A 17,354-nucleotide genomic window follows, 5' to 3' on the forward strand; every position below is an offset into this window, starting at 1 on the left:
GTCTCATCAGATCCTGAATCTGATTCAGCTGCCGCAGTTGTTGGTCACCCTGCTGGGTCTGCGACCACATACCCGGAATCCTCAGATAGTGAAGATGATTTCTCCACATCTACAACTGTGCACGAAAAGGCACTAATGGAAGCACTGATTGATTGCATCTGTGCGTGAGACCTTGAATGTTCAGGACGTAGCTTCAGCTGTGACGGAGGCACAGGTTCCCTTTGGCATTTACAAGCCATCCAGAGCAGCAAAGGTTTTTTCCTTTCCCCGCCTATTTTGACAGAATTGCATAAAAGGTGGGGACGACCAAAGTATCCTCTTGGGGTCCCTAAGTGTTTTACTAGGCATTACTCCTACAAGGAGTCCCTTTTTTAAAGAAGTGGACTGTTCCATCGGTGGTGGACCCTCTGGTTTCCAGATTGAACAAGCCAACCAGGATTCTGGTTGAAGAGTCCCCTGCCTTTAAGGATCCCACTGACCGCAAGGCGGAGGCTGTGGCCCGCAATATGTACACTCTGGCTGGTTCGGAACTGAGGCCAGTATTTACCATTGCCCTGATGTCACAAACCCTGACCGAGTGGGCTAAGCTTTTACGCTGTGACCTGGAGGGAGAACGGCTCCCCACTGCCTTTGCTGAGCTGGCAGACCAGCTGGTCCAGGGGCTGCAATTTATCTGCGATGCCTCTTTGGATGCGGCTCCCCTAGTGGCTCGGCTCTACCTAGTGGTTTCGGCAGTGGTCCTTCGGTGTGTCTTTTGGCTTAAACGCTGGTCTGCGGACCAGACTTCAAAAAAGGCCTTGACTAATGCCCTTTCAAGGAGATCGCCTGTTTGGAGCTACCCTGGATGACCACATTTAAAGGTCTCACAGGGGGCAAGATTACTTTTCTTCCATAGGCTACTAAGGGCAAGGAACCTCAGACGTGGGCCCCCCTCCTCGGCTCATACGTTTTTTTTTTTTTTTTTTTTTTTTTGTTTTATTTTGTCCCTCAGGGTTGACTGACCAATGGCTCAAAGCTTTCAGGGCCTCTTAGACATGTGGGTCTTGGACTTAGACATGTGGGTCCACGGAGTCATTCTACAAGATCGATTTTCACTCTTGTTCCCCAGCAAGTTTCTTTCCTTCCAGCTTGCGCATGTCCCCGGACCGTTTACAGGCTCTGTTTGGGGCAGTACAAGACCTGTTGATTTAAGGGGTGATTGTCCCAGTTCCCAATTCTGGACATTTTAAGGGTTTTTACTCAAACCTGTTTACAGTTCCCAGGAAGGATGACAAGGTGCATCCAATCCTGGACCTCAAGGCGCTGAACTGCTTTGTGTGGGTGCAGAAATTCAGGATGGAGTCTGTCTACGCGGTGGTGGCATCCCTGCATCATGGGGATTTTCTTGCCTCTCGACATAAAGGATGCTAACCTTCCTGTTCCAATATGTGCCGGTCACCAGCGCTTCCTCCGCTTTGCTGTGGGACAGGAGCATTACCAGTTTATCGTGTTACCCTTTGGTCTCGCCTCTGGTCCTTGGGGCTTCATAAAAGTGTTAGCCCCGGTGCTAGCATTAAGGCAACGGGGGATTGCGGTACTGGGCTACTTGAAAGACCTCCTTCTGCGACGGAGTTTCCTACTGCTCTGGTGGAAAACCTGGAAATCCCCATACGGACTCTTGAGGGAGTTCGGCTGGGTTCGGAATTTTCCGAAGTCTGCTCTGGTTCTTTCCACAAAGCTGGACTATCTGGTTTTGACTCTGGACTAAGCCTTCATCAGAGTGCCCCTTCCTCTGGAAATACTCCAGAAATTTCATGCTGCAATTAGTCTCTTGCTGTCCAGCAGATGGTCATCCCTCTGGACTTACATGCGGGTGCTGGGCCTGATGGTGTCTACCTTTTTGAGGCAGTTCCATTTGCACAGTCCCATACGAGGTCCCTGCAAAGACTCCACAGCCTCAGAAAAATTGGATACGGCTGAGCCAGGGAACGAAGGAGTCCCTGATATGGTGGCTTCGTTCTTCAGTGGGGCAAATCCTTCCTCCCCTTGTATTGGACAGTGATCACCATGGATGCCAGCTTGTCTGGCTGGGGAGGCGTGCTCAGCAAGAATTCTTCTGTGGGGATCTGGACGCTGAAAGAGTCCAGACTACTGATCAATGTCTTAGAACTCAGAGTGATCAGACTGTGCCTAGACCATTGGACGGATCATCTACAGGGATGTCCAGTGTGCATTCAATCGAACAATGCCACGGCCGTGGCTTATGTCAATCGCCAAAGGGGCACAAAAGGTGCCCTGGAGGTAGCCAGCGTTCTAAGGTGGTCAGAATGGTTCGTTCCAGCCCGCTCCGCGGTGCATATTCCCAGGGTGGAAAACTGGCAGGCGGATTACCTCAGTCGGCAGGTGTTGGACCAAGGGGAATGGCTCCTTCATCCGGAGGTGTTTCATCAGTTGTCTCCACTGTGGCATACCTGAGGTGGACCTGTTGGCGTCTCGTCTCCACACAAATGTGCAGAGGTTTGTGGCTCGCCACAGACGATCTGGTGGCCCCCTGGGGTCAATATCGTCTGATATGCCTTTCCTTCCTCTCAAGCTTCTACCAAGATTTCTACACAGGATAGAGTTAGAAGGGGTTCGGTCATAGTGGCTCCGGACTGGGCTTGCCGGCCTTGGCACACCGATCTGGTGCGGCTCCATGAGTAACTTCTGACAAGTTTTCCTGACACATAGAGGTAAAAGGGTGATGGGGAGCTCTAGCACACAAACAATGATTGACAGCCTTGGCTCCATTCCTGTGTGCTGTAAAGGGGGGGTTTGTCCCTTCTTCCAGTCAGTTCTAACTGAGCTATGCAGAGTGTAACTTCATCTTCCTGCCCCCTGCTTTCTGAACACTCAGACAAGTTGTAAAATCTCTGCACTTGAAAAGGGTGTAGTAATCTCTGTCTTTCCTGAGGCTAGCTACTTTCCTGGGTATATTTAAGTAAGAGTTTAAAGCCACCTTTACAATTTTATATGCAAGATGGCTCACTGTATAACAGTGTAACAGAGTTTCCTGTTACAGTTGTGCTCATAAGTTTACATACCCTGGCAGAATTTGATTTCTTGGCCATTTTTCAGAGAATATGAATAACAAAACACAGAAACGTTTCTCTCATTCATGGTTAGTGTTAGGCTAAAGCCATTTATTATCAATCAACTTTACTCTTTTTAAATCATAATGACGACAAAATACCAAAATTACCCTGATCAAAAGTTTACATACCCCAGTTCTTAATACCGTGTATTGCCCCCTTTAACATCAATGATAGCTGAAAGTATTTTGTGGTATTTGTGGATGAGGCTCCTTATCTTCTCAGATGGTAAAGCTGCCCATTCTTCCTGGCAAAAAGTCTCCAGTTCCTGTAAATTCTTGGGCTGTCTTGCATGAACTGCACGTTTTGAGATCTCCCCAGAGTGGCTCAATGATATTGAGGTCAGGAGACTGAGATGGCCACTGCTTTATTCTGCTGTGGGCAATGACCGGTCAACTTGGCCTTGTTTTTAGGATCATTGTAATGTTGGAATGTCATCCCATGCGCAGCTTCCGGGCTGATGAATGTAAATTTCTCTATCGCTCATTGACAGACGTAGTCTTCTTGATTCTCAAGAGCTGGGTTATGTTGTCTCCGCAGGAGTAGGACTAGGCAGAATGACAAAACGTTCTGGCTCCACCCTAGGGGGCAGTCCCTGAGGGTATATCCTCCCTCTCTCTGCTACAGGGAATCAGTTTTTTTCTGTCTAGTCAGGAGTAAGGACATAAGTTCCTTGCTGGGATCTTTTGGTCTTGGCAAGACTTTTTTTCTTTAAGAAAAAGACATTTTTTAGGTAGTTTTCTCCAGTGTTTTTTTCCTGTGAGATCTTCAAGCAAAAATGCCGGACTGGGCGACACTTGTGGTCACCCCAGCCGGCCTACGAGCGCGTGCAGACCAGGCATTGCGCTTGGTCGGCCGCGACATATTCAAGTAAGTATGCGGGGCCGGGCGACGGGCTGGATGTGAGATCCAGTGGTCACCCCGGTTTCTGCCTAAAAGCGCGTGCAGACCAGTGCGCTGAGTCGGCCGCGACGGAGTCCCAGTAAAGGGACTGACTTTGCGAGTTAAAAGCTCGCTTGGACGCCAGGACCAGAGAGTCGAGGCGTCCACAAACCCCCACCTCGGTGGAGAGGGTATTATGAAGAGAGGGTGCCTGTCGGTTCGGTATGGTGAGTAAAACGTTCCCTTTTTTCCTCATTTATGAGGCAGTATATATTATGGGCCCCTCCAGATATGGTCAGTATATATCTGACACTTACAAGTCCCCCTTGTAATACAGCATGTGTTTGTGGGAAGTGGACTTGGTTCAAGAGCTAACACTCTACCCAGCAGACTGTAACATTACAGCAAACATAGGAGGTATAATCCTACCTTATGTGCAGTGTATCTCTGTAGATCCATATGTCACCTCTCAGCAGAGTGCAGGTGGATGTGCTGGGAAGACGATATCGGCGGTCCGCCGCCATTTTGCCGTAGACCGAATGCATGTATGTCCTCAGGTCACGCCGGCCGCCATGTTTTTGGAGTCTTATGTCTCTTCTATGGGGGCGGCCATGTTTTGTGAGCCCAGCTTCCTCGTGGAGGGCTGGGAACGCCGGAAGGCGTACACAGGGGGCGGAGCCACGCCTTCTGCCCGGGAAAAAGCAAACAGCTCCTTCCAGTCTGTGTAAGACAGACGCTGGCTGCAGTTTGTTGGAAACTGCACTGCATCGGTTGGTGAGCCTTGGGGGTCCCTCTCTCTCTCTCTCTGGGATCGAGAAGCAGGTACTCTGAGGGGCGCTATTGCGCTAGGGGGAGACACACAAAAAAAAAAAAAAAAAAAAAAAAAAAAAAGGTTTTTTTTTTTTTGGTTTATTGCTGGCAAAAGTGTCCTGTATTAACATGGACCCTGCCACTCATGTATCTCCTCCGGATCCCCTCGAGGGGTCTGCGGGATCCTCCAGCACCCCATTGACAATTGAATCTTTGTCAGCCATTATGGAAACTTTTGTGTCCCGGGTGGAAGTGGCTTGTCAGGGACAGGGCGCAAGAAAGCGACCCCCGCCTAACCCCTTATTATCTGAAACCTCGGATTCAGACTCTGAGCCTATTTCTGCAGTTGCAGGTACTTCATCTGGTATTGGTGTCTCGGGTCCTGTCTCTTCAGACAGTGAGGAGGATGTTTCGGCATCCGCCATAGCCGAGAGGAAGCGTTGGTAAACGCACTCATTGTATCTGTTCAAGAGACTTTAAGGTTACAGGGTATTCCATCAGAAATAGCTGAAACTGAGATCCCTTTTGGGACTAAAAAGCGCATCAAAGTGGCAAAGGTTTTTCCATTGCCCAAATGTTTTGGCAATCCAATCGATGAAGAATGGCGTCTGCCAAAACGCACTTTTAATATTTCCAAACGCATTGACAGGCGTTATCCGTTTGAGGAAACCCTTATTAAGAAATGGACAGAACCACCTGTGGTGGATTCACCAATTGCTAGATTGAATAAAGCCACGGTTATTCCTTTAGAAGACGCTCCGTCTTTTAAAGATCCAGTGGATCGCAAGATAGAAGCTATGTCTCGCACCATGTTTTCCTTGATTGGATCAGCTTTCAGGCCAATAATTGCTATTGGTCTGGTTTCGCAGGCTGTAACTGAACGGACCAAGTGGTTACGCCGGGACTTAGAAGAAGTCCCTCAGGCGGTATCAGATTTGTTGGAGCAAATGATACAGGGGTTACAGTTTGTATGTGATGCGGCGTTAGACGCCACTCCATTAATGGCGCGAGCATCAGTCTCAGCAGTGGTTCTCAGGCGTACACTGTGGCTAAAAGGTTGGATAGCCGACCAAGGTTCCAAAAAAGCATTGGCTAATATCCCCTTTTCAGGAGAACGTCTATTTGGAGCCAACTTAGATGAGATCATTAAGGATCTCACCGGTGGAAAAAGCACCTTTTTACCGCAAAATTTTAAAGGTAGAGGAACTCGTCAAAGACGAGGGCCTTCTTTTTCTGCTCACAAGAGGTTTTTTCGTCCAGCGGGTGAAAAAACTAAGTCCTCCAAGGTTCCTACAGGAGGCATCAGGGGTCGTTGGTCGGGCAAGCAAAAGCCCGCCCCCTCCAGACCTGAAGATAAACCATCCAAAGCCTGAAGGTGCGCCCCCACCCATAACTGGGGTGGGGGGACGTCTTCGCCGGTTCCCGGATCCATGGCTTTCCAGAATCCCGGACAAATGGGTTTGCGAAGTCATAAAGTCAGGGTACAAGATCGAGTTTCGATCTCTCCCACCGGCGCGATTCTTCCCTTCCAATATCCGACTATCTCCGGATCGTCTAGAAGATCTGCGGAGAGCAGTCACAGATCTACTACAACAAGGAGTGGTAGTCCACGTTCCTTGGACAGAACGGTTTCAAGGGTTTTATTCAAACCTGTTTACAATACCCAGGAAAGAGGGCAAAGTGCGTCCAATTCTGGACTTAAGAGCACTCAATTCTTTCGTCAACATAAGAAGATTCAGAATGGAGTCCATTCGCACGGTAGCAGCCTTCCTGCATCCAGGGGATGTCCTAGCGTCCATAGACATCAAGGACGCCTATCTTCACATTCCCATTTTCGCAGGACATCAGCGTTTTCTACGCTTTTCCGTAGAGGAGAACCACTATCAGTTTGTGGCGTTACCTTTCGGTCTCGCCACGGCTCCGCGGGTCTTCACAAAAGTGTTGGCCCCAATGTTGGCACTTCTGCGCCAAAGAGGTATATCGATTCTAGGTTACCTAGACGATCTTCTGCTTCATGCAGAGTCTCCTCAGACCTTGCTACAAAACATAGAAATTACTATGATTTCTTTACAGGAATTCGGGTGGCTGGTGAACCAGCAAAAGTCTTTTCTGGTTCCCACCCAGAGGCTCGAATATCTGGGTCTAATTCTAGACACAGTCAGGACAAGAGTGTTTCTTCCGGTAGGGAAACTTCGAAAGATTCAATCAGCAGTCCAGTTGTTACTGTCCAACAGCTGGTCTTCCCTTCGGACTTGCATGAGGGTTCTGGGGTTGATGGTGGCTTCATTCGAAGCAGTCCCATTTGCCCAGTCCCATACCCGAATTCTTCAGCAAGAGATTCTCCTCAGATGGAATCGGAATCCGGAATCCCTGGACAATCAGATACGATTGAGCAAACAGACCAGAGAGTCTCTGGTTTGGTGGCTTCGGTCTCCAATGCTCAGCCAGGGAAAGTCATTTCTGCCAATATATTGGACGATAGTGACCACGGATGCCAGTCTATCCGGATGGGGAGGAATTCTCGGTCAATTATCTGCCCAGGGACTTTGGTCCCCGGAAGAATCCAGATTACCGATAAATGTATTGGAACTGAGAGCGATCAGACTTTGTCTGATTCACTGGACCGAGCAGCTCCAGGGCAGCCCGGTTCGGATCCAGTCGGACAATGCCACGGCCGTGGCTTATGTCAATCACCAGGGGGGCACCAAGAGTGTCCGAGCGGCCAAAGAAGTGGCTTGCATTCTTCGCTGGGCGGAACGATTTGTTCCAGCAATCTCTGCGGTGTTCATTCCGGGGGTGGAGAATTGGCAGGCAGATTATCTCAGCCGTCAGACCCTGGATCAGGGGGAATGGTCCCTCCATCCAGACGTTTTCCACCAGTTGTGCCTACGGTGGGGCACCCCGGATGTGGATCTGTTGGCATCACGATTCAACAGGAAAGTTCAGAGATTCGTGGCTCGCTCCCGCGATCCTCTAGCAGAAACCGCAGACGCACTGATCGCCCCGTGGGGGCAATACCAGCTAATATATGCCTTCCCTCCTCTCGCGTTACTGCCAAGACTTCTTCGCAGGGTAGAGGAGGAAGGAATCCCAGTAATCCTGGTAGCTCCGGACTGGCCTCGTCGAGCTTGGTACGCCGACATGGTCAGACTGGTGGCGGACGTCCCGTGGAGACTTCCTCTCAGAGAGGATCTACTGTCTCAGGGACCGATCCTCCATCCTGCTTTACGATCGCTGGCTTTAACGGCCTGGCTATTGAGACCCAGGTGCTGAAGGACAAAGGTTTGTCAGCTTCAGTTATTCCTACTCTAGTTGAAGCAAGGAAAGCGACTTCCAGAAAGATTTATCATCGCACATGGAAGTCCTACATTGCATGGTGTGAACCTTTGGGGTTCCGTCCTCGGTCTTATTCGATTAGTCGAATATTGGCTTTTCTGCAACAAGGGGTTGAGCAGAAACTGGCCTTGAGTACTATCAAGGGTCAGGTCTCAGCATTAGCCATCTTCTTTCAGAAGCCTTTGGCTACTCATTCCTTGGTGCGGAATTTCATCCAGGGGGTGCGACATCTGGCTCCGCCAGTGCACGCGCCGTTACCCCCCTGGGATCTTAATTTAGTGTTGTCGGTTCTTCAGAAACCTCCCTTTGAAGATATTAGGGAGATTCCTCTACCCACGTTGTCCCAGAAGGTGGCCTTCTTGGTGGCTATTACTTCTGCACGCAGGGTGTCAGAACTGGCCGCATTATCTTGTCGTTCACCATATCTGGTGGTTCATAGAGATAAGGTGGTTCTTCGTCCGAATCCATCCTTCCTACCAAAAGTGGTTTCAGAATTTCATCTGAATGAAGAAATTGTATTACCTTCCCTGTGTCCTAAGCCCAGTCATCCTCGGGAGTTTGCTTTACACTCCTTGGATGTGGTCCGGGCGATCAGGGTATACTTGAAAACGACAGACTCGTTTCGCAAGACGGATTCACTTTTTGTGATCCCAGATGGACCCAAAAAGGGGTTGCCTGCATCTGCCGCGACCATTTCCAGATGGATCAGACAGACGGTAGTACAGGCTTATTCTATTAAGGGTCGGGAGCCCCCGTTCCCTGTTAAGGCGCACTCCACTCGGGCACTTAGTGCGTCATGGGCCTTTCGCCATCAGGCGTCAGTGGTCCAGGTGTGCAAGGCGGCTACCTGGTCGTCGGTGCATACCTTCTCTAAACATTATAAAGTTGATGTAATGGCATCGTCTGATGCCTCATTTGGCCGCAAGGTTTTGCAGGCCGCAATTTGAGGAGACCAGTGGTCTACCTCGAGGGTTTTTTCCGTTGGAAAATTTTTTCTTTAGTCTCATTCTTTGTTTATAATGAGCCTTTAAAACTTCTAGTTTGGCACCGGTTGGGCCTACTAGATTGGATTTGATTTTGTCAATCCCACCCCTCATTTGTGGCACTGCTTCTGGATGTCCCAGCTCTTGAGAATCAAGAAGACTACGTCTGTCAATGAGCGATAGAGAAAAATGGATTTTTGTAAGAACTTACCGTAAAATCCTTTTCTCTTAAGCTCATTGACAGACGTAGTACCCGCCCCTCTATCATTGAGTTGGGTTGGGTTAATTTCTCTGTACTGCTTTAAACAGAACTGATTCCCTGTAGCAGAGAGAGGGAGGATATACCCTCAGGGACTGCCCCCTAGGGTGGAGCCAGAACGTTTTGTCATTCTGCCTAGTCCTACTCCTGCGGAGACAACATAACCCAGCTCTTGAGAATCAAGAAGACTACGTCTGTCAATGAGCTTAAGAGAAAAGGATTTTACGGTAAGTTCTTACAAAAATCCATTTTTTCTTCCAGTATTTTTTGATAACCTACTGCATTCATCTTGCCATCAATTCTAAACATACTGCATTCATCTTGCCATCAATTCTGACCACATTTCCTGTACCTTTTTTTTTTTTTTTTTTTTTTTTTTTTTTTTTTTTTTTTGTAGCTCACACATCCCCAAAACATTAGCGATCCACCTCTGCGTTTCAAAGTAGGAATGGTGTACATTTCATGATAGGCCTTGTTAACTCCTCTCCAAAAGTAGCGTTTATGGTTGAGGCCAAATGGCTCAATTTTGGTCTCATCCCTCCAAATGACTTAGCACCAGAAGGTTTGAGGCTTGTCTCTGTGCTGTTGGGCGTATTGTAAGCAGGATACTTTGTGGCATTTGCGTAGTAATGGTTTTCTTCTGGCGACTTGACCATGCAGCCCATCTTTCTTTAAGTGCCTCCTTATTGTGCATCTTGAAACAGCCACACCATGTTATCAGAGAGTCCTGTATTTAACTTGAAGTTTGTTTGTGGGTTTTTTTTTTTTTTTTTTTGCATCCCAAACTATTTTCCTGGCAGTTGTGGCTGAAATTTTAGTTGGTCTGGTTTCAACAGAACCCCTCATCTTCCACTTCTTGATTAGAGTTTGAACACTGCTGATTGGCATTCTCAATTCCTTGGATATCTTTTTATATCCCTTTCCTGTTTTATACAGTTACACTACATTTTCCCGCAGATCCTTTGACAATTCTTTTTGCTTTCCCCATGACTCAGAATCCAGGAACGTTAGTACAGCACTGGATGAAAGATGAAAGGGTCTGTCAGGAGTCATACTCATTAGCCTTTTATATACACACACACACACACACACACACACACACACACACACACACACACACACACACTAATTAAAAGCAAACCGATCACAGGCGAGGATGGTTACCTTTTTAATAGCCATTCAAACCCCTCTGTCAGCTTGTGTGCATGTTATCAGGCCAAAATCACCAGGGTATGTAAACTTTTGATCAGGGTCTTTTGAGTACTTTCTGTTGTCATTATGATTTAAAAAGAGTAAACACAGTTGATTGATAATAAATGGCTTCAGCCAAACATTAACAATGAGTGAAAGTTTGTGTTATTCCTGTTCTCGGAAAAATGGCCAAGAAATCTTGAATTCTGGCACGGTATGTAAACTTATGAGCACAACTACGTTTTTTTTTTTTTTTTTTTTCCTTGGCTGTTTGCATGGTACTGCAGCTTGATGGAGTTATCACAAAAATTTGCAGCTGGCTTATATACAGCATGCTGCAGCCACGTGGATTTGCCTAAAAACGATGCAGCATCCTAGTCTAGCTAGCTACATGTTTCTACTGCTTTTTGGGTTTACTGCAACAATTTGAGCACTATAGCTTTATCTTTAAAGCACTGCAGTTACTTGGTTACTACAGTTCCTATTATTGCTTTCACATTAGCTTATGGGTTACATTTGTCTTTTTTGGTTGCCTTAAGTGCTGGTTCACACTGTTCTGACTTGGTCGCCTGACAAGTAGTGGACTGTGCTGTGCAATTGGAACTGTTCTAATAGGAGCAACTCAAGTCCCTCCGACTTAGAAAAAGGTTCCTGCACTACTTCGGGGCGACATCGGAGCGACTTGCATTGACTTCCATTATGTGAAGTCGTTGCAAGCCGCGCCAAAGTCGCGGTGCATGGGCGACGGCATAACTCGCCTGAAGTCGTGTCGCCCTAATGTGAACCGGCACTTATAGTTTGTCTATGTGGTAACATTATTGCTAATTTTATGTCTTTTTTGTTTAGAAAGGGAGGGTTTCTGGATTATAGTACAACCCCAATTCCAAAAAAGTTGGGGCACTGTGTGAAATGTACATAAAGAATGCAATGATTTGCAAATCTCAAACCCATATTTTGTTCCCGACAGAAAATTGAAAACCTATCCCAAATGTTTAAAGACTTGCCTACAAGACACTTTTTTTTACCCCCCTTCCTGCCCAGGCAAATTTTCAGCCTTTAGAGCTGTCACACTTTGAATGACAATTGTGCAGTTATGCAACAATGTACCCACATGATCTTTTTTTATCATATTTTTTTTTTCCACACAAAAAAAAAAGCTTTATTTTGGTTGTATTTAATCACCACTGTGTGTGGGTTATTTTGCTGATCAAACAAAAAAGACCAGAAAAAAAACAAACCACATTTTTTATAGTTTGGTTATAAAATTTTGTAAACGGATAATTTTTTTTCTCCTTCGCTGATGAAGCTGCAGTAGTAGGTGGCACTGGTAGGACTGCACTGATAATCAATAGGGATGTAACGATATCAAAATCTCACGGTACGATACAATTTCGATATTGACCTCACGGTACGATATTTATTGCGATATTGTGGAAAAGCTCATGGTATTGTTAAATAGCTCATGATAGTGTTTGTGATGATAATAGCGAAAAAATACCGACATTTATTCTGCTTTTGCCAGTCAACAGGCAATTTATTGTTGTATTTATGGATCCATGACAACATAAAACACTGATCACATAGTGCTTTTAAAGTGCAAGTTGTAGTCAGGAACATCAATATTCTGTATAGTAATATTTGGTTGCATAACTGATTCTTCTGTGCAATGTTCAAGTTAAGAAGCAGCTAGAACAATTGTAAACAAACAATAGGCAATTCCCTTTAAGTGCAAACAAAGATCAAGTTAAGTCAGGTTTAAATGTGCAAGGCAAATAAAGGCAGCCTTTTAAAACTGGTATTTAGGAACATAACTTAAACTTAAATAAAATAGTCAGTCAAAAAGCCTTTAAAAAAAAACACTGACCTATCATTTGGCTTATGTTCACGTTTTTCATCAGAAAGATCAAAATATCTACATTGCAAGAAAAAAAAAACAGTAAAAAAAATCCTTAAACTCTGGTCTATGTAGTTAACAATGATTTGTTCCGCGGGACTGTGTTTATTCCTCTTGCTTTTTGACGGACACCTGTCCTTTTAATATTGTAACCCAACCACGACGATATCGAGACACGACCACGACGATACGATATCGCGATATCTTCGATATCGTTACATCCCTAATAATCAATGCCCTGGTTATGTCCCGATGTACCTTTAACATATGCTGTCCGCATGAGGAAAGAAAAGTCAATAACCAGCCTCTGTTTATATCCTGTGAACAGCTGTCATTGGTTGACAGCTGATCACATGATAAAGGGCCACTGTGGTTGGCCCTTTACCTTGATCTGTGTACAGCTGAGTCCAAAAGACTCGACAATCACAGAGCGTGCTGATCAAGGGAGGACGTCCATGTACACCCTTCTGGCAAAGCAAGCCTGCGCTGTAGCCATCTTTTAGCTATAGTGCTTGCAGAAAGTTGTTAAACTGAGAAAATGTACTATTTTTAATAAGTTAAAAAAAATTAGCCAATTTTAAAAATTGGCAGCATCACACCCCAAAAGTTAGGACAGGGCAACAAAAAGCTGGCAAAGTGAGTGGTACTAACCAGGAAGAGCTGGAAGAACATTTTGCAACTAATTGGGTAATTGGTGACAGGTCAGTAATATGATTTGTAAGATGCTCTTTTTAAACCTAGTCAGTGTCTCAGAAGTGAAGCTGAGCAGAAGTTCACCAATCTGTGAAAAGCTGCGCATAAAAATTGGCAAACCATGTCAGAATAATGCTCCTCGACATAAACTTGCCAAAGACTTCAAATATCTTATCTACAATGCATAATCTAAAAATATTCTGCGAATCTGGAGAAATCTCTGTGCACAAGGGTCCAGGCTGAAATCACAATATTCGATTTCTGTGATCCCGGGTCCTAAGATGGCACTGCATTTAAAAATGGGCATGATTCTGTGATAGACACCACTGCATGGGCTCAGGAATACTTCCAAAAATCACTGTCTGTGAACACAATTCACTGTGCCATCCAAAAAATGCAAGGTAAAGCTCTATCATGCCGAGAAGAAGCTATATCTGAACTTGATCCAGAAACGCTGCTGTTTTAAAATGGTCTGTTGCTGAGTGGAAAACTGTTCTGTGGTCAGATGAATCAAAATTGAAAATTTTTTGGCAACCATAGGCTAGATAGATGGACGTTCTGGCATGTTGCCAATGCTCTATTAAAATGCCTGCATCTTGGATGGCATGGGGTGCATTCGTGCATATTGAATGGGCAGCCTGGGAAGACACTGTCAATGCTGAAAGATGTACATTGTAGAGCACATCTTCTCCCATCCAGCCAACATCTTTTTCAGGGGAGGCCTTGCATATTTCAGCAGGACATTGCTAAACCACATACTGCATATATGACAACAGCATGACTTCGTAGTAGAAGAGTCCAGGTGCTTAAGTGGCCTGCCTGCAGTTCAGACCTTTCAACAGTTGAAAATATTAGGTGCATCTTGAAATGAACAATACGACAAAGAAGACCCAGAACTGTTGCGCAGTTAGAATCCTATGTCAGGCAAGAATGGGACAACATTCCTCTCCTAAAACTCCAGCAACTGGTCTTCTCAGTTCCCGGAGTGATAAAGGAAAAAGATGCTACACCATGGTAAACGTGGTCCTATCCTAACTTTTTTGAGACCTGTTGCTGCCATCCGTTTCAAAATTCCCTATTTTTTTCTTTGTCTTAAAATGGTACATTTTTCAGTTTAAACATTTGGTATGTTTTCTATTGTGAATATAAAATGGGTTTATGAGATTTGCAAATCATTGCATTCTGTTTTTATGCTGATTTTACTTGGTGTCCTAACTTTTTTGGAATAGGGTTGTAAATTTTGTCTGTTAGCGAACATGTCCACAAATATTCTTCACCCACATTTAAAAAAAAATTGTATACCATATACGGCAATGTAAATGTATGTTTGTTTATTTTATTTCCATTTTATGAGCTGTTCTTTGCAAAAATGTCTGAGATTCACTATTTCTTTCCACATACTTTTTTTTTTTTTTTATAACCTTGCAGTAATATATACAGTATATTGTATTGTCACATAAAATAAGCATTATGTTGCACATCTTGCAGGCCAGCAAAGTGCCTTTTTGCAAGTTTCACCTTGGAGATAGACCTATTCCTGTAACATTCAAGAGAGCGATTGCTGCACTTTCATTCTGGCAAAAGGTGAAGCTTGCCTGGGGCTTGTGCTCCTTGTCTGACCCAATAAGGTGAGGTGTCTTTTTGTGTGTATTTTTGGCCAGTTCAAGGACTGTCTCTCGCCATTTTTAAATTCAACTAAGAAATTGTACAAATATATTTTTATTGTTTCTACTTCAGTGAAGATGATGTGGAGAAATGTAAGCAGAAAGATTTATTGGAACAGATGATGGCAGAAATGATTGGCGAATTTCCTGACCTCCATCGCACCATAGTCTCTGAGAGAGATATTTACCTAACCTACATGCTGAAGCAAGCAGCTAAAAAAACAGAACTACCTCGTGCCTCTGAGAGTATGACCCTTTTATTATATAAAAAAAACAATTGCCATAGCCATGTTGTGTGACTAAATGATAACATATTCCCTTCTCTATTCAAAATAACATGATTTTGCATTGCAGGGATAGTGTTGTTGTCATGGAGGATTCTGGAAGCGAAGTAACATGTAAATTTTAATATTTCTCTTCGCAGATGAACCTCAAAGAAGCATACCAACCATCGTCGTTGGAGTGGTTGGGATGGGACATGTACCTGGTATAGAGAAGAATTGGAGTACTGACGTAAACATTCAAGAAATCATGAGGTAAATATGTATTTTCTAAACTATAGACTCACTTTTATGTAGCATTTTTGATGCCTGCATCACACCTCAAGTCAAACCAGTTACCTCTAATTATTATCCTATGACCAGATTGCTTACTGTTAAAAAACATAGCTTCCCTGATGCCAGAAACGAAAGGAAACTTTTTCTTCCGGACTCTAGCTCTCATATAATAAGGGGACCCTCTTGTTCACTTTTCGTTTCCACTCCCCGTGTCCACAATAGTGCCTTGTATTTTTGTCCACAAAATACTAGAAGTTCTGTGAATGAACAAGGGGGGGGGGGGGGAAATGTTGCCTTTTACCCTCTGCCACATTCTCCTTCTTGTAAAAGTATACTGTTTTTACAGAATACAAGACCTATTGAGATGATCAAGGGGAAGGTAAAGGGAGTACAAACAATAGAGTGTTGCCTGTAGTTTCCAACATCAAAGAAGCTGTGATTTTTACAGTAAACCTCTGCGTTCCACACCTAGAATAATCACCGGCGATAACTTGTTTCGCTTGTGTGCAAAAAAAAAAAAAATATATATATATATATATATATATATATATATATATATATATATATATATATATATATATATATATATATATATATATATATATATATATATATATAATTATTATTATTTATTTTCCCCCCTGGAGTTTCACTTTAACCTCTTCAGCTCAGGAAGGTTTACCCCTCTACTTGACCAGGCTATTTTTTTTGCAATATGGCACTGCATCACTTTAACTGATAATTGTGTGGGCATGCGACACTGTACCCAAATAAAATGTATGCCCCATGTTTTTTGATTAAAAAAAAAATTGTAAGCGTGTATTGATTGGTTTGCGCAAAAGTTAGAGTCTACAAACTATGGGATATTTTTATGGAATTTTTATTTATTTTCTACTATTAATGGCGGCGATCAGCGATTTTTAGCAGGACTGGGACATTGTAGCAGACAAATTGGACACTGACACTTTTGACCCTTTTTTTTTGGGGACCAGTGACACTAATACTTTGATCAGTGCTAAAAATATGCACTGTAACTGTACTAATGACACTGGCTGGGAAGGGGTTACCATCAGGAGCGATCAAAGAGTTAAATGTGTTCACATTTAGAGATAGGGGGGGGAGACAGATCTACGTACCTGCTTAGCAGAAACGCAAGATCTCCATCTTCCCTTCTTTATATAGGCATAACGCCATTCTGCCTCTCCTGAGAATGATCGCGGGGTGTCGGCGAACAGACCCAGTGCACAAAATCACGTACAGGTATGTGATTTCGCGCAGGAGGGCTGCCCTGCTGCAGTATATCTGCCTGGGGTGGTCCAGAAAAGATTAAGAGGCAACTGTAGCTCCAGGTAGTGTAAAGGATATGTATTGCATACAACAGCTATTGTAGGGGTCCTTTCACAAGGGCAGTCCGATCAGGTAAATGTTTCAGCCAGACTCTCTATTTACCCCTATGGAGCGGCGGATGTCAGCTGACACCCTCTGCTATCCAATCTGATCTTGTCCACCAAATCCAGATGGATGGTGACCCTATTTCCCATCCGTCTGGAGGATCGGATAAGATCGGGTGAAAACGGACAGGAGAGGAGGACTCTGTCTCCGTTCCGCACAGTGAGCGGAGATGGACCTGTCATCCGCCTGCTCATCGGGTATCAGCGGAGTGATCCCCTGCTGAGCAAAGCGGAGTCCGCCAAGTGAACCGCTCGTGTGAAAGGACCCTTAGTGAATCTTTTTATCTTCTCCTTTTTTTTTTTTTTTTCTCTTTCTTTGGAACATGCTGATGTTTCCTAGCGAATCGGCCTGGCTTAGATTTTAAATAGGATGTTTTGTATCTGTAGTTCTGATGATAAACTGTATCCGATACCTGTTCTGCACAAGGCTGATGGAAGCCCTTCTGACTGGCGTTATTTGAAAGAAAGACATGATGCAAATTTTATATGGGAGGGGAAATTTCTTACAATTCATGTAGTTATTA

General features: G+C 44.6%; 1 protein-coding gene across 1 annotated transcript in view; it reads left to right on the plus strand.

Annotated features, from left to right (window-relative positions):
* The window catches only part of TRABD (TraB domain containing), a 35,851-nt gene that overhangs the window by 15,946 nt on the left and 2,551 nt on the right, over positions 1–17,354 (plus strand). The window contains exons 6-8 of the mRNA XM_082256748.1: positions 14,647–14,786; positions 14,896–15,068; positions 15,247–15,358. Coding sequence (XP_082112874.1) covers positions 14,647–14,786; positions 14,896–15,068; positions 15,247–15,358 — 425 coding nt within the window. The remainder of the gene's footprint in view (positions 1–14,646; positions 14,787–14,895; positions 15,069–15,246; positions 15,359–17,354) is intronic.

The sequence above is a fragment of the Pelophylax lessonae genome (assembly GCF_965119305.1).
Source record: "Pelophylax lessonae genome assembly, chromosome: 4".
NCBI lineage: Eukaryota > Metazoa > Chordata > Amphibia > Anura > Ranidae > Pelophylax > Pelophylax lessonae.